Here is a 24,684-nt window from a genome sequence, read left to right as displayed (position 1 = left end):
AAAGTTTTACAAATTAATAGAAGGGGAAAAAAAGTATGTGCTTTCTTTTCAAGGTACGCATTGTGAGATGGATGTTAACGAGTGTGAATCAAATCCTTGTCAAAATGGTGGAACGTGTCAGAATACTGTGGCGAGTTACATCTGTCATTGCCCAGCACGAAGTGAACAAGAATTTTTTTATGGAGGCAAGAACTGTACAGACATTCTGTCTGGCTGTGAGAACCATGAATGCCAGAATGGAGCGACATGTATCCCATACCTAAAGGATGCACAACATAGGCACTACTGCCTCTGTGCTAATGGTTACACAAGACTGAACTGTCAATTATCAACAACCTTCTCTTTTCCAGTTGGTGGATATCTTCGCATCAAAACAGCAAGCGCCAGGAAGCATGAAGATTCAGTAGATAAACTTGTCTACCGTGTGTTCCTAAGGTGCAGAACTGTACTGTCCAATGCAATTATATTTCATAGAGGGAACAAATATTCGTTTATGAAATTGGAAGTGCTGAATGGGCATTTATTTGCATCTCTGCAGGTGAGAAACCAGCTGGTTGCAGGCCTTGAGATTTCTAAGAGTGTGAACGATGGTCACTGGCATACTGTGGAAGTGATATTAGGCAGTGACTTTTCTGCCAAGCTCTTAGACAATTCATGCTCCGAAGAATGCAACCGCAAAACGTTTGTTGGGCTGGAGAATGGCCAACTTGCTTCTGCATTTGAAAACACCTTTTTTGGAAGCACAGAGAATGAGTACGGACACTTTTCGGAAGGCACCAATGTCCTCCAGCCTCGGCCTTATTTTATTGGCTGCCTCCAAGATGTGGAGGTGGATTCTCAAAGAATTGATGTAGAAAATCTTTCGGTTGACTCAGCGCTGAATGTCAAACCAGGGTGCAGCAAGAATGAATGGTGCCAGAGGAATGTGTGTCAGAACAAGGGCCAATGCATTGATTTGTGGCTAAATTACAAATGTAAATGTTTCAGACCATACACAGGATTTAACTGTTCAGAAGGTAATTAACCAAAATAATGTTTCAAGGTATAAAATTACTCCTTTCTGTTTGTTTTGATGCAAAGTGCCTTTACTGGATATGTTCTTAACTGCTATTTAAGTACTGAGATTTAATTGTATAGTTTAGTGTTCAGTACAAGTCCCACCCCAGGACTTGATGGCTAAGGAATGTGTGTTCATAACACGGCCAACAGACTGTGCGTCAACCGGCAAATCCTTCCAACTATGCCAACGGCTGGTGACAAGAGCAGGATAGACTCCTAGTCAACCACACGTGATGTGAAGTGTGCTCCTCAAATTATAAGCCCCTGGGAATTACTAGCTATGAAAATAGACAAAAGTCAGCTTTAGTACACTCTAGTTTTGGGAAGAGAATTGGAAATACTCAAACAAATCATAAAGCAACATAAACATTCTCATTTCAACATAACCTATTTTCATATTTCCTTGATCATTTTAGATTAATGATAAAACTATTACAAAACTACATACTACCAGGAATAAACTGACTCACACAGTGGTGACCAGAAATGTTTCAAATTTATAATTAAAATAATTGTATCTGAATGAAGAGTGATTAAATATTTAATTTGGTATAATCTTCTCTTTACCACCTCTGCAGTAATTATATTTACTTTTAGAAGTCTCTTCATTCTCCAGTAGCTTTTCATATCGATTTTAAATTTTTGACATCTAGTTTTACGAAGAGGCAGAAAAACGTGTTCAGTTCACAGTAGGAATCTTTGAGATATAAATTAATCTTAGGTCACAGAGCAAAGGTGGCCAGAGTCCCTGTTTCACACCCACCTGATTTATTTTCTCCACTTTTGTTGAAAAAGAAAAATCTGACGGAATGCAAAAACAAAGTTCCTTTGAACCACTTTTTAATACCATGTATGCCCAATGGTTTGTTGAGGCCTTTTAGATTTCAGTTGGGTCTCTATCAAAGTGTACGTTAGACTGGCTTCTAAGCAGTGAGAATTTCCCTGATCTGCTCCATCGATGAGAGAAATATAAAGTGGCCTTCGTTCCCCTGCACAGTTCTTCCACACTTAAGCCTTCATTGGTTGATACTGCATTTACCTCATTCATGTCAGGATCTGCAGCAAGAGGTTTTTACTGCCATTCCCCTGCCTGTGTGCGCTCTGCACGGTGCATGTGACAAACTATTCATTGCACAGCACCTCTCCTAGCAATTAAAATGTAAATAGTTAGTGAGAGCTGGTAGTGCCAGCAGAGCTGTCTAAATATTTAAATGAGCTGCGGATAGATTTCTAAGGTGTGAAAAAGATCCAAACATTTTTGATAAAAGCAAAATACTGCGGGTGCTGGAAATCTGAAGCCAGCACAGAAAATGCTGGATAAATTCAGCAAGTTTGGCAGCATCTATGGAGAAAGAAACAGAGTTGATGTTTCGAGTTTCGTAGGTCCATGAAGAGTTCATAGAATCCCTATAGTACAGAAGAAGGCCATTCAGCCCATCAAATCTGTACTGACCACAATTCCACCCAGGCCCTATGCCCATAACCCTCACTTTAACCCTGCTAATCCTCCTGACACTAGGGTCAACTTAAGCATGGCCAATCAACCTAGTAAAAAGTCTGACAACACCAGGTACCTAACCCACACACCTTTCGAGTGTGGGAGAAAACCGGAGCACCAGGTGGAAACCCATGCAGACACAAGGAAAACGTACAAGCTCCACACAGACAGTCACCCAAGGCTGGAATTGAACCTGGCTCCTCAGCGCTGTGAAACAACAGTGCTAACCACTGCACCACCATCCCCTCCCAGAGTTACAGGGAATCGGAACGTTAACCTGTTTCTCTCTCCACAGATGCTGCCAGACCTGCTGAGTTTGTCCAGCATTTTCTGTTTGCAGGCATTTTTGAACCTGATTTTACACTGCAGTGGAGTTGAAAGGTGTAGTTGAGAATTTTCTCAGAGCTGCTCCTGCTCTGTGGCTGATTGTGGCAGTTTTGACCTACCACTCATTGTGTTAGGTCAAGCACACAATTAAAATAGCTTTGCAATTACATACTATTCTCTTCCAACCTAACTTCTTCCTGCTATCATGTAACTTGCCTTTCATTTTGAAGGCCAAGATGTCCATTGGATCAAAGCAGAAGCCTCATTAATAGCTGCAAACTGGGGGCTTTAGACATTGTATCTACAGTGCAGAAGGAGGCCATTCAGCCCATCAAGTCTGCAACAATCACAATCTCACCAGGCCCTATCCCCATAACCCCATACATTCACCCTATCTACTCCCCTAACACTAAGGGGCAATTTAGCATGGCCAATCCATCCAACCTGCACATCTTTTAACACCAAATGCAGAGATGTTACTCAGGGACAGAAGACATTCAGCCCAGTGAACTCATATAGATATTAATCTCCATGCATGTGAATGGTTCGAATTCTGTTTATTCATCCTGTCCCTAGATTGTTTCAGTTACTTTTCTAACCTCAAATGCTATCAGGTCTTTGGAAGTTAATTCCAGGTCTCTCAACTCTGTGAAGATGTTTCCATTGTTTTATTCTAAACCTATTGCATTTAATCTTCTACCTCAAGGCCTGGTTTTTGATCCCTCAACTGTTAGAAACAGTCCACCATTATTCAACCTGCTCTATCCTTTGAGCCCGCACTCTCCATCTGCTCAAAATCCAGAGAGTGCGATTCGCAGTGTTGAATTTCCAAATTTCAGTCTTAGCAGCCCCTCGGAATTGGAATGATTTGAAACATGCTGCGGGATCACAGAAAGTTCATTTTAATACATTAGCATGTCATTAACGAGAATCGTCTCCAGGACTTCCCCCTCCCCCTGCACCTCTAGAATTTCAGTCGGAGCTGGCATACCATCACACCAGTGCCATTTACAACATGTTCACTTAGATGCAAACCTGTTTGGGGGTCTCACAGGGTCATAAAAGTAAGTATAGCCCCCAGGAGAGAGGGACATGGTCAGGGAGTAGCCCCTTGGCATTGGTTGGGACTGCCAGGTTGACATATGCCACATGGTGGGGTGGGAGGAGAGGAATTCATTTAGATGTGGTGGCGGCCGGGAGCAGGGGTTACTGGTGACGGCAGTTGGCGGGGGATGGGGTATGTTGTGTCAGCTCAGAATGTCAGGGCTAGGGAAGGTGGAAAATTGCTGCTGATTGTGGGGTGGGCTGATGATCGCAGGGTAGAGAAGTGCCAACTCTGATCGGGGTTGGGGAGGAGGTGGTCCCTGGTGGGCTGAGGAGAAGGTTTACTCAGGGTCTGATTGGAGCTTCATTTGAAGATGATGCCCCGATGTCTGAGCAGTGGGATTTTCCCAGCATGAATCATGCCCTCTTGATTTTTTTTGGCAGAGTGCTGTAAGATCTGTAGAGAAAACCGACTGGTTTATCTAGAGAGAAACACACCGGTTTTCTCTCTGGAAACTAACGTTGCCATTTTTTGGTAAGTTTTTGTCCATAATCTATGTTTTTCTAAAGAAAGGTCAAGTTTTTAAATTTTTTCTTTGTACTTCCCCATGAGGAGAGTCCAAGTACATCTGCATTGTAAACTCATCAAAGCCTTAATATTCTTCCTATAGTGTGGAACCCAATATTGCATGTAGTACAGCAACTGAAGCCTTATTAAGGTTTCATATAGGCTCATCATTAGCTCTTGGCTTTTATATTCTAAACCTCTTGAGAGGAGTCCTAGAATCTATTAGCTTCTTTAAATCATTAGCAACCTGATAATATTCTGTGAACCTATATCTCTAAGTCCCCCTGGACTTCCACAGCATTGAGCTACTTCCATTCAGTAGATAATTGCAACTGTCTTAACAAAGATGTAACACCTCATGCTTATGTGAAATTTCATCCGCCACTCCTTAGCTTGTTCCCTAATCAATATCCCTTTATAGTTTCCTTTGGTCTTTGAAATATTAACAATGCCACCTATTTCAGTTTTGCATACAAATTTTGATACCACTTCTTCTGGAACCATATCCAAATCATTGATATATAAAGCAAACATTGAGCATTTTAGGGACTTACTGAGTAGGAACTTATTGTGGCTCCACTCAATGAATTGTATTGGAAAGCATAAAGATGATCCTTCAATGTAAATGGGCGGCACAGTGGTTAGCACTGCTGCCTCAATGTCAGGGACCCAGGTTTGATTCCCGGCTTGGATCACTGTCTGAGTGGAATTTACATATTCTTCTCCGTCTGCGTGGGTTTCCTCCAGGTGCTCCCTTTTCCTCCCACAGTCCAAAGACGTGTAGGTCAGGTTGATTGGCCATGCAAAATTGCCTTAGTGTCGGGGGACTAGCAGCGTAAATAAGTGGGGTTACAGGGATAGAGGCTGTGTGGGATTGTGATCAGTGCAGACACTATGAGTGGAATGGCCTCCTTCGGCACTGTAGAGATTCTTTGAAGCCTACTGTAAGGAGTAAGTCAGCAACTTATCTTCGTTGTATGTAGAGGTGCAGGTATGTCCTTCTAGGCTTCAAAAGTAAGGTCTGAGTCCTTGATTTTCTGATCTATTCCTGCCATCCTTATTTACCCAAAGAGACCTAGGCCACGATTCCCCCATCGTGACCTGCAACTTTTCTGGTGGGTCGTGGTGGGAGATGTGCAGAGCTGGCCTTGTTCAGGGATTTGCTGATATGCCAGGAATGCATGTGCATCTCCCAGAGCTGCAGAATAGTCGCAGGCCAGACCACACTGGAAACCAGCGGGAAGACAGATAAGTAATTTTAATATGTTTTAAATGTAGTTTGAACGTAATTATTGGGAATTTACCAGTCCTGATTCATTCTCCTGCCCCATCATTTTGGTGGGGCTCAGACTAGCTCCCCACGTTTGGGGAACTAGTGGGAGGCCCCACCAGAATGAAAGGGGGACAAACAGGGGTCCTCTAGGGGTTGTGCAGCAGAGGGGTGGTGCCCCCTGGACATGGGCACCTTGGCAGTGCCAGCCTGTGCCCCCAGAGGGCATCTTGGCACTGCCCACTGAGTATCAGGCAGTGCCAGGGGGGTGAGGCCTATTGTTGGTGGGACTTAGGGGCAATCGGCAATGGGTGTGAGGTCCCACTGCTACTCTGCATTGGGATCATTTTGGGATGGAGGGAGGCTAGCGATTAGGGCTGTTTTGGGGGTCCTGCCTCCTGGTGGAGGGGGGGGGGGGGATGGCGGTGGTCTGACCCTGGGGATGGGGGGGCATGGTTTGCCAGGGTGGGGGGGGAGGGGGGGGTCACCACTGCTGGGGGTGTGGGGGGTGGTGTGGGATGGACATCGGGGCACTCTGGGGTGGGGGGGGGCTGAGGCTGGCCCAGGAATTGTTGTGAGGCCGCGATCGGGCTGTAGCGGAGGGGGAGGGGGGTCTGCTGGAGGGGCAGCACTGCGGGGGTCCTGAGCTGGACAGTGATCGAGCTGGCCAGCAAAAGGGGAGACTGACAGATCGGGACCACTGTGCATGCGCAGAGTTCCAGAGCTGTCAAACTCCGGCACGAATAGGCTCCGTCCCCCTGGGTTTTTAATGATATTCATGACTAGGCCCTCTGCAGTGCACAGAGTGAGAGAGATTCGGGTGAGAAGCTGAACTGACGAAACAGTCGGGATCTGGAACAGTTTTCCCACCAATTCACTGCTTGTGGGAGAATCGCAGCCCCAATTCTCAACCACACCAATCTCTGCTCAAATAACCACCATGCCCCCCGCCCCCCCTCCAACCTGCTTTCCCCATCACCACTATTTTAATTTTCCCAAAGCCATCGCTATTTCTTTCCACCCATTTTGGACAGCCGGTTAGCTAGAAAACGGATTGTAAATGAGGCCCAGGAGTTATAATAACCCGCGCCTTAGCCTGGTAACATTAATGGTCTTGATGTTCCTTGAACCCACCCAATATCATCTCCAAATTAACCTCCCAACACTCCCTTCTATCACTCTTCCAGGAAGGTTCAGATGGCAGAATGGGGGTTTCGTTGAGGAAAATACCAGTTCAGTTGGGTGAACCAGTTTTCTTCATTATAAATACTGAGCAACTAAGTAATGTGGCAATAGTTAAATTCATTTTGATTTGCTGTCGAAAGCTTCATTTTCATTTTGTGGGGATGATTGGGAGTTTTTCAAAAATGGCTTGAAGGTTCATTTATATCAAAAGCAGTCATAACAATCAGGTAAAATAATAATGATGCTACATGAGCAGAACATTTCTTCAATATATTGGGATGTTTCAATACATTTTTTAACCTACTTTATAAGTAATATATGTTTTTGCTTGCAAGGCTGGTAATCAAATTTCTTTGCCTTGTCTAGAATTGACACCAGGCAGATTTGGCCATGAAAATTCGAAAGGCTATGCTATGTTCATCATTGATGATGATCCAGGCGAAGAGGTGGAGATATCAATGTTCATTCGCCCACAAAGACCAGACGGTCTGTTATTTGTCCTGAAGAACAAACATGCTAAGTATCTTCAGATAGGGTTGGACGCTGGCAGAATTGTTATCCAATCTCACTTGTCCAAACCCCTTGCGGGTGGTCACTACAACAGTGACAGCTCTTTTCACTTAATAACAGTGAAGATAAAGAAAAACAAATTGGAACTGGTTCAGTCAGGAGAGGTGGTTGGTCAGACTCATATTCATCCAATTCGAATTCAAGCTGGCGATGTGGCCTATATTGGGGGCCTGCCGGATCAGCTAGAACCAGCTCATGGTGGAAGATATTTTAAAGGATGTATCCAGGATTTAAAAATCAACAATAAAAGACTGGAGTTTTATCCCATTGGAGTCTCTGAGGATTCCTACAGCAACAGAACACTTGTTAATGTAACAAGTGGCTGCACTGATGTCGATGCATGTCAGGTACAGTACACAGTTTTCAATGCACTTCTTCATTTGTGTGTTTGCACACATTCTGTAAGAGGCCAACAGCCCTTCATGGCAACCAGCAAAATGCCACAACCTCGTTTGCAAAACAGGGTAATTGTCATGAAGGTGGAATGGACTGGGCGGGTTTTGCCCGTCGCATTCACCCCAAAACCGGAAAATCCTGCCCAAGGTCAATGGTCTGTCACTCATCCACTACGATTTCCATGGCAGGTGGAATGGGAAAATTCGCTCCACTGAATCCACTATTCAGACCACTCTCTTCCCCAAGAGTTACCAGAGGGACATAAAGTAAAGAGGAAAAGTGGAGGGATTATAAATAGAAAAATTTCTTTTATATTAAGATGTATTGAGCTGAATCTTCCATGGAATGGCAATCACTACTGGACTCCTATTTGCTTACCTTGCACCATAGCTCTGCATTTCTCACCTGGACCTCCAAATTAGGCCCCCTGAGAAATGTAGAGTGTGCCTGCTCCTGTAATTGTTCCTTCATCATGTGGAAGCATTGACAGAAGGTCTAGACCTGCCCCATTTTTTAATGTAACTTTTCCTCAGTAACTATTCTGGTAAGTGACTTGGAAACATCTGTAGGTTCTGACTCAAACTCAGGATTTTGGAGGGTTCCAGATGCAGGATTATTGCCCAATGGAAATTGAAACTTCCTGGACAATTCCCACTGAATCCTTGCTTTGGGACTTTCAGGGGTTCTCCAGAACATTCTCTCGGACTTCTGGGGTGTATTTATTTTCCCAAAACACAATGAACATATCACCTACATGTCATGAATCAAAAATTAATCTCGAGTCAAAAATAGCCATTGAATAGTATTTGTCTTTTAATCTTCAATGTTTGGTGCATTTATCTACTTGTGAATGTTTCAGAATTTTAATCTTTTCATCAAGAAATCTCAAAGTTCCATAGAAAGTTGTCCTGATGTGGCTGGAATATCATTGATTTTTTTTAATATTAAACAATTGGCTTCCAAACAAAGTTTCTCTCAGTGTAGGAAATACAAAGGGAATAATAGGGGTTTCTGAATGGGAATCTTTAATTTTTCTAAAATAATCACAATAAATTGCATTTTTTAAGTTACGTTCTTGTTTTTCCCTATTCAGTTCAATTTCTCAAGATCCAGAGATCATCATCAGTTCAGCAAATTAACTGGTTAAAATTTGTTTCCAGTTTCACTCAGAGGGACCACTGTCTGTACGGTAGAAATGCTGTCACTCACCCCATTATCAACAATGTTGGAGGAGCTGGAAGTGTGTAGGAGGAAACCTGCTCATGTGTACACATCCCATCCACAAGCATGTCCATCCCTTATACAAAATGGTGCAACTCCCGCCCACACATACTGCCTTCAGTGTGAGAAGTGAAGAAAGGTTGAGGAAGTGGATCTGTAACTCACTGGAGTTCAGAAAAATGATAGGTGATCATATTGAAATTTAAGATTCTGAGAGGATGTTTTCCCTTCATGGGGCATTTAAAATGAGAGAGCACAGTTTTTAAGGGGTGTCCTATTTAAGATGGAGTTGAGGAATTTCTTCCCTCAGAGGGTCATTAGGTTTTGGAACTCCCTTCCCCAAAGAGCAGTGAAGACTGGCTTATTGAATACATTGAAGGCTGAGTTGGACAGAATTTTTATTTGCAAGAGAATCCATAAGACCATAAGATATAGGAGCAGAATTAGGCCATTTGGCCCATCGAGTCTGCTCGCCATTCAATCATGGCTGATATGATTCTCATCCCCATTCTCCTGCCTTCTCCCCATAACCCTTGATCCCCTAACTGATCAAGAACCTATCCATCTCTGTCTTAAAGACACTCAATCACCTGGCCTCCACAGTGGCAAAGAGTTCCACAGATTCCCTTCTTTCATGGAGGACAGGGGTGGACTTGGGTGAGATGCTCTTTCAGGGAGTGGGTACAGACTTGATGGGGTGAATTGCCTCCTTCTGCACTGTAGGGGATTCTATGAGCAGGCAGGAATGAGGAGCTAAGGCCACAATCAGATCAGCTCAAACCTTATTAAATTGCAGCGGAACAGACTCGATGAGCAGAAAGGCCTACTCCTGGTCTAGTTCAAATGATTCTTATGATTATCCTTCATACTGATCATTAGCTGCTCCCTTAAAATACAGTATACAAAAACCATCTTTTAGACCCAATATCCAGAATCAAAGGGAGGATGGTGGGTGAGGTTTGGGGTAGGCAGTGATGACGCTGGTGAAGCATGATTTCTTGCTGGTAGGGCTGTTCCAGGCAGCTGCAGGATGCAACACTAACCCAAGGGCCATCATTGAGATTTTCTTCTGAAAAGTCCTCCAGGAACTCAAGAGGTTGCTGGGATCTCAATACAACAGCAGGTTCCAAAGGCTGGTGCATCACAGAGGCAGGAGTTCAGCTTACAGCTCGCTGATTTAGATGTCTCAGTCTGCATTCAAGACCTGTTTGACAGTCATATGCAGGTCTTGTAAAATGGGTGTCGGGATTTTGGATTTTAGATCCATGTCCCTGGATGTGGACTGGAATGGTGCTGGATGCTGCATCATATCACAGCTCAAGTGATTCTTACTTCTTCAGGGCAACGGTTTGGAATGGTGGGGTGAAGGTGGGGGTGGGGGGATTTTCCGCGACCACCCTGCCCATGGTGTGTTTTGCAACAGCCATTGATCAGCGGCAAGATGCTCTGGCCTCATCACCATCAACAGATCAACATTTCGGCTAGGAGCTTGACTTCTTAAAAGTGCAAATCTGGGTTGAATGCTGGTTTGAGGATCCCAAACAAGGAATTTAGATAAAAACAAATGGGCTTAGTGACACAAGTGCTACGCCTATTTCTGCAATGCTCTGAATGTGCTGATCATTGGTTATTTTAGTGGGTCACAGGAGGCTGCTCAAGAGAAAATATGTTTTTTTATTTTAGGAGACCTGGAAAAACAGATCATGCTCACCCATGTCTACAAATTACCCCCAAGCCCTTTTCTCACACAATCTAGGCTTCCCCCATGCTGCTCACCCACCTATTAACTTAAAAGCCTTTTCACATCTCCAGTGAAACTTCATCAATAGCAGATCGACAGTCCGCCCGTCATCTGGAGAGGCCACCCATTAAAACAAACAGCGTCAGTGTGGGCTCAGGAGGTGGGCTTGTTTCCTGATTGACTACCCTGGGTGGCCCTCAGAAAGCCCTCCTCTGCTCTCCCCCAACTCCCAAGCAGCAAAAACTCCCTGCGGGGAGATTCCCCACCAGCCCCTTTTTTTTTGAGATCAGCAACAAGGACTGTCACTTCGCCACTGAACAGAAAACCCTGCCATAAGAATTATAGTACAAAAGCAGCTCATTCTGCCCTCTCTACATCAGGGATTTCTGCACCTTAGCCACCATTTTAGATTCATTGCCATAAATCAGCTTGGCTCAGAGCTCGAGTTATGATGAATGATCTATAAAGTTGTGGATAACTATTCAAGCATGAGTATAACAGTAAAACATTTACTTCCTGCTTTATCCTTAACATGTTTCACAGAAAATAAGGCGGCACGGTGGCACTGTGGTTAGCACTGCTGCCTCACACGTCAGGGAACCAGGTTCAGTTCCAGCCTTGACCATCTGTATGGAGTTTGCCCATTCTGTCTATGTGAGTTTCCTCCCGGTGCTCCGCTTTCCTCCCACAGTTCAAAGATGTGCAGGTTAGGTTGATTGGCCATGCTAAATTGACCCTAGTGTCAGGAGATTAGCAGGGTAAATATCTGGGATTATGGGAATAGGGCCTGGGTGGGATTGTGGTGGGTGCAGACTTGATGGGCCAAATGGCCTCCTTCTGCACTGTAGGGATTCTATTATTTTAAGTGTATTCTCGCTGTTCCATGTTCAGAAGACACAAGTGATAAAACTCAGCACTAGTAATTTTAGACAAAATTTAGAAATTTAAGGACATGGCTGATTTGTCTCCAATGTATCACATCTTAGCTATAAAACATTTCATAATTACAGAATCTAGATATTTATATTTCCACTCTTAATTTCATAAAATGTTGTGGTGATAGCCAGTGTCACGTACTGATACAACACCTTGCTGGAGTGTTGGACTCTTAATTTAGTGATCTCAGTTTGGGTTCAAGTCTTGTTTGAGAGTCATGCTCGGGAATATGTTAGCAGGCAAACTCCACACCTTTGCTGCAAATACAATGGTTCACTGGGGGAAGAGCAGGAAAGCTGGATGGACAGGAATCACTTTCTCAACTGCTAGATAACCTTTTAACAAAATCGTGCAATTTAACATCATCTGGAATGGATGTGAAAGGATGCAGCAGTCAGCCTTTTATCTGGGAAGGTGATGAGGAGAAATGGGTGAAATGAGTGGCTATTCCGCCCTTCCAACATGCTCCACCATACAATAAGGTCATGGTTGCTCTCGTTGTAATCTCAATTCCACTTTCCTTTCTGGCCCCCAGAACCTTTGACTCCCTTTATCTGTTAAAAAGCTGTCTAATTCAGCTTTGAATAAATTTAATGACCAGTTTCCACTATTTTCTATGGAAGAAATTTCCACAGATCAAGGACTCTCGAGAGAAAAAAATCTTTAATTTACAACTTAAAAAGAAGATATCTTATTTTTTTAACTGTGGCGCTAGTTCTCCTCCCCCCACAGGAGGAAACAGCCTTTCACTATCCATTCTATCAAGTCCCTTCAGGATCTTTTATGTTTTAATATGATTAGCTCTCATTATTCTAAACTCCATTGGTATAGGCCCAACCTGTTCAGCTTTCCTTCATAAAATAAGGCCTTCATCCTAAACCAAGCAAACCTTCTCTGAACTGCTTCCAACACAATTATATCCTTTTTCAAATAAGGAGACCAAAACTGAACACTGTACGCAGTTGGATGCACTTCTGTTTTATAAAAAGCACTTCTTTTATGGTCTCAGTGAGTTGAATCAGTAAAAAAAAACTACTGGATTATTTTGCAATCTGAAGCAGTGGAAGGCAGCATCATAAATGTTGCCCAAGCTCGAATTAGTTCCTGAAATCCAAATTAAGAAATGTCATGCAGGGTTCCAGCTCGTGATCCAATAACTCCTCCCCAGAAGAGCAAGTATCTGGGTGTCAAATAAAGGTAGGGTGAACTGGCCTTTTCTGTCTCCAATGGTAGTTATCATTTTGAAAAGGCAAACCTACACGTCTATACTGAATCAGCAAGGGGGGAGGTCGTCATTACTCAGGAAAGGAGGACAGAAACGTTGTTGAGAAAATTAAAATTATGTTGGGAATCACGGCATTTGAATATCTCAGCAGTATTCATTTTTGCTGCGTTGTGGACTTGCTGGGGAGAAATTGCTGAGTGATTCATTTCTACTGAATTACGAGGAAACTTTGCAAGTTTCAACATGATACACCCTGTGATATCATCAAGGAATGACAACACTACCAGGCATGTTGCTGCTTTTGTTGTAGCAGCAAGATGACACTGGTTGAATTCCAGCAACTAAACATGGTTGAGCTCCCTCATAGATGTAACAGAAGGCAGTCGCAGAAGAATGATCTTGTTGATGGGATGGGGGTGAAATGGTAGTAAGGGAGATACTTAATTATGGATGAGTAGCAACCACTATTGTGTTGTTAGCTTTCAGGACAGATATACAATTAATTGTAGCCCTTTTCTCACATCACATGTTCCTATAATTATTATTTTGCTTACCGTATGCTACCCCTATATATCCAGATAGGGGATATATATGTAAACAGTTTGATACCAATTCACATTGTATATCTGGGCTGACTGTAAGTTATGGTTCATTCTATCAATGGGATATGGATTATCATCAGCTCATTAGATATTCAGTTTCCAAGTCATTAATTGATTGTTTTCTGTGAACTCCCTGTTCATTATGGCGACATCAATTCCATGAAGTACAAAAATCTTTTTGTACACGAGTAGACACTTAGCGACAGGATTTTAACTCTCGCAAAAAAAAGTAAAAATCAGGCTCAAAACGTGGTACCAATTGCAAATGATTTTTTCATGCACAAATAGAAAATGCTGGAAAATCTCAGCAGGTCTGACTGCATCTGTAGAGAGAGAATAGACCCAGTGTTTTGAGTTTGGATGACCCTTCATCAGAGCTCTGAAGGGGATAGGGCCTAGGTGGGATTGTTGTGCAGACTCGATGGGCCGAATAGCCTCCTTCTGCATTGTAGGGATCCTATGATTCAGACTCGAAACACTTGTTCTTTTCTCTCTCTCTAGTTGCTGTCAGATCTACTGAGATTTTCCACCCTTTTTTGTTTTTGCTTCAGATTCCAGCATCTGCAGTATTTTGCTTTTACATTTTTTTTTGAACTCTCAGATTCAATGTCAAAGATTTAGTCTGTCAAACGTCATTTTCCATTCTATAATACCTCGCCACTGTTTCTTTCTTTCATCCAGTCAAACCCATGTCTGAATGGTGGAACCTGTTCTTCCATCAGGGATGACTTTGTATGCAAATGCCCTTCAAATACTTCAGGAAAAACTTGCAACCAGGTCAAATGGTGCCAGCTCAGCCCATGTCCGCTATTCTCGGAATGCCAAACACTCAGCGATGGATTTGATTGTAAGTGGACAGCTTTCAAGCATTTTTGTATTTCAATAGATATGTTCTTGGAAAACATTTATATTGGTGTAGCTATATTGGTATAGCAAAAGCAACAAGTGCATGAAATACTGGCTAAAAGTCTGAAATTGTATATTTACAAAAGGATGGTCAACTGTAACAAGAACATTTAAACCAGTTTATTAATCCAGAAGAGAAAATGCTGGAAAATCTCAGCAGGTCTGGCAGCATCTGTAAGGAGAGAAAAAAGCTGATGTTTCAAGTCCAGGTGACCCTTTGTCAAAGCTTTGACAAAGGATCATCTGGACTCAAAACATCAGCTGTTTTCTCTCTTTACCCATGCTGCCAGACCTGCTGAGATTTTCCAGCATTTTCTCTTTTAGTTTCAGATTCCAGCATCCACAATAATTTGCTTTTATCCATATTATTAATCGGACATCCTGCTCTCTATTCTTAACAAAGAATTTTGAACCGAAAAGGACATGTTGAATAAGCCGATTATACCTCAACTGCTGAAACTTATTGGGCCTGAAATCTCTTGAGCTCTTTCCGATGCCCAAAGGGAGTCAATGCAGGATGTGCAGCTGCTAGACTGGCCTGGTGTTGGCCTGATCCCAAGCTTCAGCGTTGGAGGTCATTTTCACAAAGGAAGTGGCTGCTTGAATCCTTTAAGCCAGCTCCTGAGGATAATCCTTGTGGAATACCAGGAATATCAGAGTGGCACTTGGTTTCTCAACAGGATTATACTGGGAATGGGGTGGCAGTAGGGTGCAGGCAGTGGGAAAGAGAGGTTCACTAGTTGTATATCTCAGTTTGACATGCTTCTGAATTCTGTTTGGCCATGTTTGTTTTTCCAGAGAGAGAGTTTGGATATTGATTTATTCTTAATGTCGGTGATTTCAAAAGCAAGGCACATTCGTGCTATTTTTTAAAAAAAGCAGCCGTTAGATGAGTGGTGGTTAATATGCTAAATCGGAAGATGCTTTTCCCAGAGGCTGAATAATAGTTGATTCATTAGCTTGTCTGGATATTCAGAAAGACACCTCACATCAGGGTATTGGAAAATCCTTTGAGAAAGGTTTTTAATAAGAAGAACAAAGACATTACAATTTCAGTCTGTTTTTTTGGAAACAAGGTTGCACAGGAAGTTAGACAACAAGAGGCTACTAAGTAGAATGGTTCTATCCTGGGACTGCAGAACAGAATACAGGAAAGCTACTCTGTTTAATTTAACTAGGACAACTCACCTAAGTGGAATAGTATTGTGTTTTTTTATACACCAATTGAAATTAGATATATTGAGCATAACTATTGTCCTGTATGTTTCACTCTATTGTGGAGCAAAACAGTTCACAAAGTGAACCAAATTTTGCTTCTGTTAATGGCAGCTCAGTCCACCACAAAAGATATTAAGGAAATGTACATACAAAAGGCACTGGACATAACTGTCCAATTGGCAAAGTGGAAGGTTTAGTTCTCCTTCCAAGTGTGTTGGCACTGAATGAATGTCAACTTCCACAAAACTTAGATGAATGATCTGTTTAAAGAAGCCACTGATTGGGCTGAAGCAGTGGAGGAATCAATGGCAGTAAATGCAGTAAAAAGAAAATAGTAGCAATTCCTGCATCCTAGTTAGGAAATGGCATCATAACCACCTCCACTCTGCGATATTCTATTCGGTATGACTGCAAGAAGTACTTATTCCCCCAACATTTTGAATTTTTGGTAATGGGGCAAAAGGCCAGAAAACCAGTCATGTCTCATCCCAAATCAGCCTGGCATCCGCCTCGTCACCAACTCTCTCCTGTACTCATATTGCTTTCATTCTCAAATATACATGAGAATAAGTGGTGCCATTGACATTCCATAATCAGATATTATCCAATTTATAAACCCCTAATTTTCTCCCATTTAGAATGCGTCCTGCATTTTCACGTTGTACCTTTTTTTGATGTTGAAGTGTCACTTTTTTTTATTTTAATTGAAGGTGCAAGAGAGAGAGAGAGGGAGAGAGACTCTGGGTATTTGTGCACAAATCTTTGTGGTGACAGGTCAGGTTAACAAAGCAGTTAACATGGATTGGCCCTAAGTGTCCACAGATTATAGGTTAGGTGGATTGGCCATGAGATCATGGGGATAGGACTGCAGGGTGGGCATGGGTAAAGTATTCTTTCAGAGAGGCAGTGCAGATTCGATGGGCTGAACGGCCTCCTTCTGCACTGTTGGATTCTATGGTTCTAAAGCATGTGGTATCCTGGGATTTAAAAACGGACACGGTGTACAAAAATCAGGAAACTATGCAGAATTGATATAAAACATTAGCTTGGCTCCCACTGGAGTATTGTGGCCAATTCTAGGAAGAGCATGAACGTTTTAGAGAGGGCACAGAGGTGATTTGCTAGAACAGTTCTAGGGATGAGGGTTTATAGCTATGGGAAAAAGCTGGAGAAGCTGGGATTGTCCACGCATCTATGAAGGGACAGAGCCCGGAAGCTAGTTGGACTTTAACCTGATGTTGTGAGACTTCTTACTGTGTTCCTGGGAGCAAAGAAGGCTAAGAGCAGATTTGGGACAGGTGTTTAACTAGAGTGATTAAAGATGAACTGTTCCCAGTGGCTAAAGTGTCAATAATTGGAGGATGCAATTTTTAAGATGGTTTACAAAAGAGACAGGGCATGCGGTTAGGAATTAGATTACACCATCTGATGGCAGGGTGAATATAGATTCAATAGCAGCCTTCATGAGGAAATTAGATAAATACTTTTGAATACAAAAGTAGGCAGATTATGCTTTAGTTACACAAGGCATTGATGAGACCACATTTTGAGTACTGTGTACAGCTTTGGTCTCCCTATTTAAGGAAAGTGGTAAATGTGTTGAAAGCAGTTCAGAAAAGGTTTATGAGATGACTACCTAGAATGGGCAGGTTGTTTTTATGAGGAAAGATTGAACAGGCTAGGCTCATATCCACTTGAGTTTAGAAGAGTAAAAGGTGACTTGAATGAAACATACAAGATCCTGAGGGGATTGGCAGGGTGGATGTGGAAAAGATGTTTCCCTCTGTGGGAGAATCTTGAACTAGGGATCACTGTTTAAAAACAAGGGCTCATTTAAAACGGAGATGACATGAGATTTATTTTTCTCAGATAGTGAAGAATCTTCACAACTTTCTTCCTCAAAAGGGGGTGGAAGCAGAGTCTTTGAATATTTTTAAGGCAGAGATAGATTTTTAATAAACAAGTGAAAATCATTGAAATAGGCTGGAGTGTGGAATATAAACAGAAAATGCTGGATAAACTCAGCAGGTCTGACAGCATCTATGGAGAAAAGGAGAGTTAATGTTTCAGATGTAAATGATCCTTCTCCAAAACTGGAATGTGGAATTGAGGTAACAATCAGATTGGCCATGATCTTATTGAATGGCTGAGCTGGCTCGAGGGCAGAAAGAGTTGAGAAATGAGACACATTTCATTGCTGTTTGAAAGAGCCCACACAGACTCCAAGGACTGAATAGCCTCATTCTACACTGGACCGTTCCAGGATTTTGCATTGGGCGAAATTTTCTACCTCTCCCTGCGGTGTGCTTTGTGGCGGCGGATGTGGTCTGCCATTGGCTAGTGGCAGGGTATTCTGGCTCCACCACTGTCATGGGGGTTTGCTCTCTTTTGCACCTTCCCTGTGTAGGAGGCATGGTCACTGTCAGCAGGGCCAGAGGATCCCACTGGCGGTAATGGCTGGAAAATCCCATCTCTTATATCACATCAAAATCTGAAAAAACTCAGGTTACCTCTCCAGATATTCAAGGAAAATTGTGTATGGGTATGTGCGCGCGCGTGGGGGGGGGGAGGGGTGTGTGTGTGTGTGTGTGTGTGTGTGTGTGTGTGTGTGTGTGTGTGTGTGTGTGTGTGTGTGTGTGTGTGTGTGTGTGTATTTTAATATTTTTTCATATCGATACACATTTTCATTCAAAATTACTAAGGTTTAAACAAATCAGCGTTTACTCTAAGATATCACCAATTATTACACTTAAGGACACTTTGTACTTGGCTCCTAAAATATCAACATATCTCGGGCTCCCTAAATGCACTGCACATGTTTGGTGTTATGCTGTTTTGGATTAACAGTAGAACCCTTGACCTTCCCTCATGTAAGATGACCTTCTCCACTTTGCCACCAGCTAATTAGTCTTATAATTAGATGCTGATGATTCAGTCTGTCATAAAACACCATTTGCGAAAGCCATGACCCTTAAAGTGTTTGTTGTTCATTATAGTGTAGATAAAACTTACTCTCTGTTTTTTAAAATTGCCTCAGCTTATTTTACATATATCTACAGTGCCATGAATAAATATTTAATATGATCATGTCTTTCAGTAAGGCGGGTTAGAATTAGAATTGTGCTAGAATTAAAAATATGCCCCGGTACTTAAGATTGGTGTTTGTCAATTACTAACAATTAATATACTACAATTTAGTTGAATGCTTCCAAGGAACAGGTTCTTGTTTATCTAGATGCCTGATAAAGAATAGCTTTCTGAATAGCTAATTTATTGATTTATTACAGTCATTTAAAGAGGCAGAGAACAAATTTCTCAAAAATATCCTGCAAGCACCTTAAATTGAATGTCCCTCTCTTCCCCAAACATTTTTATCCCAGTACAATAAAATAAAAAGAAATTACTGGGGATGCTGGAATTTGAAACAAAAACAGAAAATGCTGGAAAATCTCAGCAGGTCCGACAGCATGAATGGAGAGAGACAGAGCTAACGTCTCGAGTCTGGATGACCGACAAAGCTAAAAACCCAATTAATATCCCAATGATCATTGTACAAACTTATCTTATGTATTAACCCTTGGGTTCTTCCATTACGTCAATGCTCTTGAAAAACCAATGATGCAACTCATTCATTCTTCCTATCTTCTCTTCTACCCTTCTTAACCTCAAAATATCTTATCAGAATTGCCCTGAGCGTTCAATGACTCTAAGCAAAAGGACTTCTATCTGTGTTAGTGAATTAGCCATTGCTCCATGACATTAGAGTCCATTGAACCAAAGTACACAGCTTGATTTGTTGGCCAATTTGGCCAACTGACTTCCACTGGACGTATTGGTGCAATGTTATAATGCAGTTTTTAAAACATATTTTGAGAATTCCTAAAAAATGGCAAGTGTAAGTATGGTTATTGGAAAGGCTCACAAAGTTCAATGTTTCTATAAGTCTTCTCACCAACTTCCCTGAATTCAAAAAGGTTGAGATTGTCCTCACCATCACTGATGCCAGCAAATGTTCTGGGATGAAGCCTGAGGAAGCAGTCCTTTAGAGACCTGAGAGAATATTTTGTATACCTCACCATCTGCTGATATAAAGTAAGTAGCGGTCCCATACCAGTACTTTGCATTAAGTGTGGGAACTCCTGAACTGGAGAGGCCCAAATTTTACATCAGTGACCTTATGAGGTAGTTGAAATTTCTACCTCAAGACCTGGAATAAAACTCTTCCATGAGGTGAGGAGCTGATGATTCTAAGTCTCAGTCAAGCATGCAGCTGTTCTAGTGGCCAGTGACAAACTTCAGATAGAAGTCTGCTCTCAAGGTCATGGATTTTCTGGCCAAAATGACAACAGCAGATATTGATTTATTTAAAATTTCCACAGTATTTCCTCAACATCTGGTCTCACTGCAGATACAGCACAGTGGCCCAGTGGTTAGCGCTGCTGCCTCACAGCACCAAGGACTCGGGTAATTGTGCAAACTCACACAGACATTCTCCCCGTGTCTGCATGGGTTTCTCCAGGTGCTCTGGTTTCCTCCCACACTCCAGAGATGTGCAGGTTAGGCAGATCAGCCATGCTAAATTGCCCCTTAGTGTCCCAAGATGTGGGGTTAGAGTGATCAGCAGGATAAATACGCGGGGTTGTAGGGATAGGGGCTGGGTGGGATTGTTGTCAGTGCAGGCTTGATGGGCCAAGTGACCTCCTTCTGCACTCTTGGGATTCTATGATACATACAAAGAGGATATACAAAAGATTGAGTTGGTAATGTCAGACAACTTCTGGATGTCATGCAGCAACAGTGGGTTACTCCTAACTGAGGGAGGACATTACCATGCTATTCTTAGTGTCAAAGCAATAGAAATGAAGAAAAGGAAGAGGGACAGAGAAAGATGATGGTGAAATGGGCAACAGATAGCAATAGAAGGGAGATGGAGTGAAACAGCAGAGAAAAGATATGTGAGGAAAGAATGAATAAAAAATGATAAACAGCCCATGAAAGGAAGAGGAAAGAAAGGAAAACCAATAGGAAATGTAAAAAGATTGTGAACGATAACACCTTTCTACAAGCTGTCTAGGTGGAAGTGGTGGATAGATTAAATGCAGTTCCCCAGGTACGCAGCACTTAGTGGCAAATGTCAGGAGAGGTTTAGAGGCATTGGGAAGAGTGCAAAGATTATCCAACCCACATTTGACTGGGGCACCATGTTTCCTGACTTCAGGTCAGCTTTCTCCACCTTCTCATTATTCTTCCTCATAGTTTTTTTTGGCAATGGGTTGGTTTGAATTCTTATTTCTTTTCTTACTATGAAATTGGGCAACATTTATCAGATGGTGATGATTGTTAACAGCTTTGCTGCAGTATAGAGCTGAACCCGACGATCTGTCCTACTAATTGAACTTTGCTTCAACATGCCAGTGTTGCAGTCAACACCAATTCAGCTAAAGGCATTTTATTTACATTCCAGATTCCCTCTGCCTTCAAATAATCTCAGCACAATCGAAACAAACACAAAGTAATCGTCAGTGTATCCAGGATATCAGATATTCACTTGCTTTATAATGTTATCTTGGCCCAATCGAAACAGGATATTAAGGGAATAGAAAACTGTAACCTGTGTCTGGGTGATTAGGTTATGCCTGGATGGTATTCATTTAGGATCAACTGCACTCTTAGGAATGATGCCATCTAGTAAAACTTCGGTGCTTTCTGAACTACATGTAAGGTGATCGGAGACCATTGCTTGGTAGTGAAAAAAACGGTCACGTCACATCCACAACATGTGCCGTTTGCTTGATATATCTGTACATAACAGCCTGATCAATTAAGCACATGTTCCTTATGGTGATTTGGAAGAATCCAGCTAAACAAACATTTAATACAATATCTGATATTGTAATCGTAAGCGCCATCCTTGCCGTCAGTGCTGTCTGCAAGTGAATGTTAAAGTGGTGACATAATTTAGTGTTCTTAGTGAAAAACAGTTTCTTCTGAGATATACTTGTAAGTTTACCTCAATCTACAAATCAGTGGCACAGTGATTAGCACTGCTGCCTCACCGCACCCGAGACCTGAGTTCAATTCCTGGCTCGGGTCACTGTCTGTGCACATGCTCGTGTGCACATGTGCACATTCTCCCTGTGTCTGCGTGGGTTTCCTCTGGGTGTTCCAGTTTCCTCCCACAGCCCGAAAGACAAGCTGATTAGGAACATTGGCCATGCTAAATTCTCCCTCAGTATACCCGAACAGACGCCAGAACGTGGGGATTTTTACAGTAACTTCATGTAAGCCTACTTGTGATACTAATAAATAAACTCTAAAAACTTTAAACTTTAAAAAACTTTAGGTTCTGGTGTAAGAACAAATACATACGTAACACCAAAGATGTAATTGCGTTTGCCCTCTTTCCTCTTGTAAATTAATCTTCCTCCTCCATGGCTTGAAACACTATTGGAACCTACAAAGAAATTCTGATCTTCATAAGTTTGCCACTGCAAATAAAATTACCATTTTAGGATGGCTGTAAGTCATTTTTAAAGTACAGGAATTAATGCAGAATTGCAAACAGAAAATGAAACAGCAATTGATGTTGAAAACTCCAATTTACAGAAAGCGTATATCACAAGACCATATCTGCTAAACAGTCGTGGACTTACTTCAGAGAGGTGAGCTATGCTATGGGGAGAAAGCAGTGGAAACCAGAAAGTCTGCTGTGGGATCTATTTGCATATTATTTAAAGATCTTAATCAGACTCACCTTGTTTACGTGTCACAGAAAACACAGCAAATTTCCATGTGACAAAATGTAGCTCGCCGAACGCTGGCGTGGCTTTCCAAGTTCAATGTCGGAAATCTCATAGAAACTGTACAGTGCAGAAGAAGCCTTTCAGCCCATTGAACCTGCACCAACAACAATCCCACTCAGGCTCTACCCCCGTAACCCCATGTATTTACCCTGCTAGTTCCTCTGACACTGAAGGGCAATTTAGCAGGGCCAGTGAACCTAATCTGCACATCTTTGACTTTTTTCTCCTTCAATTATATTTAGGTTGGTAGAATTCTGTGGCCCTGTGTACAATGAAAATAGTTGTTTGCTGGTTACATGAAAGTGTAAATCTCACCTGTTCCAAAATCCAATGCCTTAGGGCCCAATTTCACATCATTAATATACAGCAGAAGTTATTAACAGGCTCATCTATATTGCAGCAATTAGCACTGAAGGCTAGATGATGAAAGGATATTTCTCTGATCAGTTATAATTTCTTGCAAATTCCAGGATCCCTGACTATTTTTTTCTTTGAACCTTTTTTGTATTCATGTGTGGGACATGGGAGTTGCTGGGGGCCATCATTTTGTTGCCATCCCTAGTTGCCCGAGGACAGTTGAGAGTCAACCACATTGCTGTGGTTCTGGAGTCACATGGAGGCCAGACTAGGTAGGGAGGGCAGATTTCCTTCCCTAAAGGACAGTAGTAAAAACCAGGTGGGTTTTTCTGACAATCGACAATAAGAACATAAGAACCGGGAGCAGGAGTAGGCCATCTGGCCCCTCGAGCCTGCTCCATGATTCAATTAGGTCATAGCTGATCTTTTTGTGGACTCCGCTCCACTTACCTGCCCACTCATCATAACCCTTAATTCCTTTATTGTTCAAAAATGTATCCATCCTTGCCTTAAAAACATTCAATGAGGTAGCCTCAACTGCTTCACTGGGCAGGGAATGCCACAGATTCACAATCCTTCGTGTGAAGAAATTCCTCCTCAACTCAGTCCTAAATCTGCTTCCCCTTATTTTGAGGCCATGCCCCTAGTTCTAATTTCACTCATGATGTGGAGATGCCAGCGTTGGACTGGGGTAAAACAGAAATCCCACAGCACCTTTGTGTTCCCAGCCACCTAACGAAGGGACAGGCTGTCCCGAAAGCTTGTGGCTTTGGCTACAAATAAACCTGTTTGGACTTTAAACTGGTGTTGCAGGATTTCTTTCTAGTTTCACCTACCAGTGGAAACAACTTCCCTGCTCCTATCTTCTCTATTCCCTTCATAATCTTATATGTTTCTGTAAGACTTCCCCTTATTCTTCTGAATTTCAATGAGTACAGCCCCAGTCTACTCAGCCTCTCCTCATAAGCCAACCCTCTCAATTCCAGAATCAACCTAGTGAATCTCTTCTGCACCCCCTCCAGTGCCAGTATATCCTTTCACAAGCAAGGAGACCAAAACTGTACATAGTACTCCAGGTGTGGCCTCACCAGCACCTCATACAGCTGCAACATAACCTCACTATTTTTAAATTCCATCCTTCTAGGAATGAAGGACAGAATTCCATTTGCCTTCTTAATTACTTGCTGCACCTACAAACCAACTCCTTGAGATTTTCGCACAAGGACCCCCCAGCATGCTGCAATTTTTTTAACCATTTAAATAATAGCCCATTTTGCTGTTATTCCTCACATTTATCAACATTGTACTCCATCTGCCCACTCATTTCGACTATCTATGTCCCTTTGCAGACTTTCAGCATCCTCTGCACACTTTGCTCTGCCAATCATCTGTGAATTTTGACACACTACATTTGATCCCCAACTCCAAATCATCTATGTAAATTGTAAACAATTGTGGCCCCAACACTGATCATCAACCAGGAGAACACTCATTTACCCCTACTCTTTCCTTTCTGTTAGTTAACAATCCTCTATTCATGCTAATACATTACCCATAAAAACTGTGCACCTTTATCTTGCGCAGCAATCTTTGGTGCGACACCTTGTCAAATGCCTTCTCTAAATCCAGAATACATCACATTCACAGGTTTTGCATTGTCCACTGCGCATGTAACGTTCTGAAATAATTCCTCCAAATTAGTCAAACATGACCTTCCCTTCATGAACCCCTTCTGTATCTTACCAATGGGACAATTTA

General features: G+C 42.3%; 1 protein-coding gene across 3 annotated transcripts in view; it reads left to right on the top strand.

Annotated features, from left to right (window-relative positions):
- Positions 1–24,684, top strand: part of crb1 (crumbs cell polarity complex component 1) — a 143,564-nt gene that overhangs the window by 66,223 nt on the left and 52,657 nt on the right. For all 3 annotated transcript variants that reach the window (XM_080195848.1, XM_080195847.1, XM_080195849.1), the window contains exons 6-8: positions 54–1,016; positions 7,318–7,868; positions 14,324–14,489. In XM_080195848.1, the coding sequence (XP_080051974.1) occupies positions 54–1,016; positions 7,318–7,868; positions 14,324–14,489 (1,680 nt within the window). The remainder of the gene's footprint in view (positions 1–53; positions 1,017–7,317; positions 7,869–14,323; positions 14,490–24,684) is intronic.

The sequence above is a fragment of the Carcharhinus amblyrhynchos genome, chromosome 9, assembly GCF_965287045.1.
Source record: "Carcharhinus amblyrhynchos chromosome 9, sCarAmb.v2.hapA, whole genome shotgun sequence".
NCBI classification, from domain to species: Eukaryota; Metazoa; Chordata; class Chondrichthyes; order Carcharhiniformes; family Carcharhinidae; genus Carcharhinus; species Carcharhinus amblyrhynchos.
This window is presented reverse-complemented; position numbering and strand designations above follow the sequence as displayed.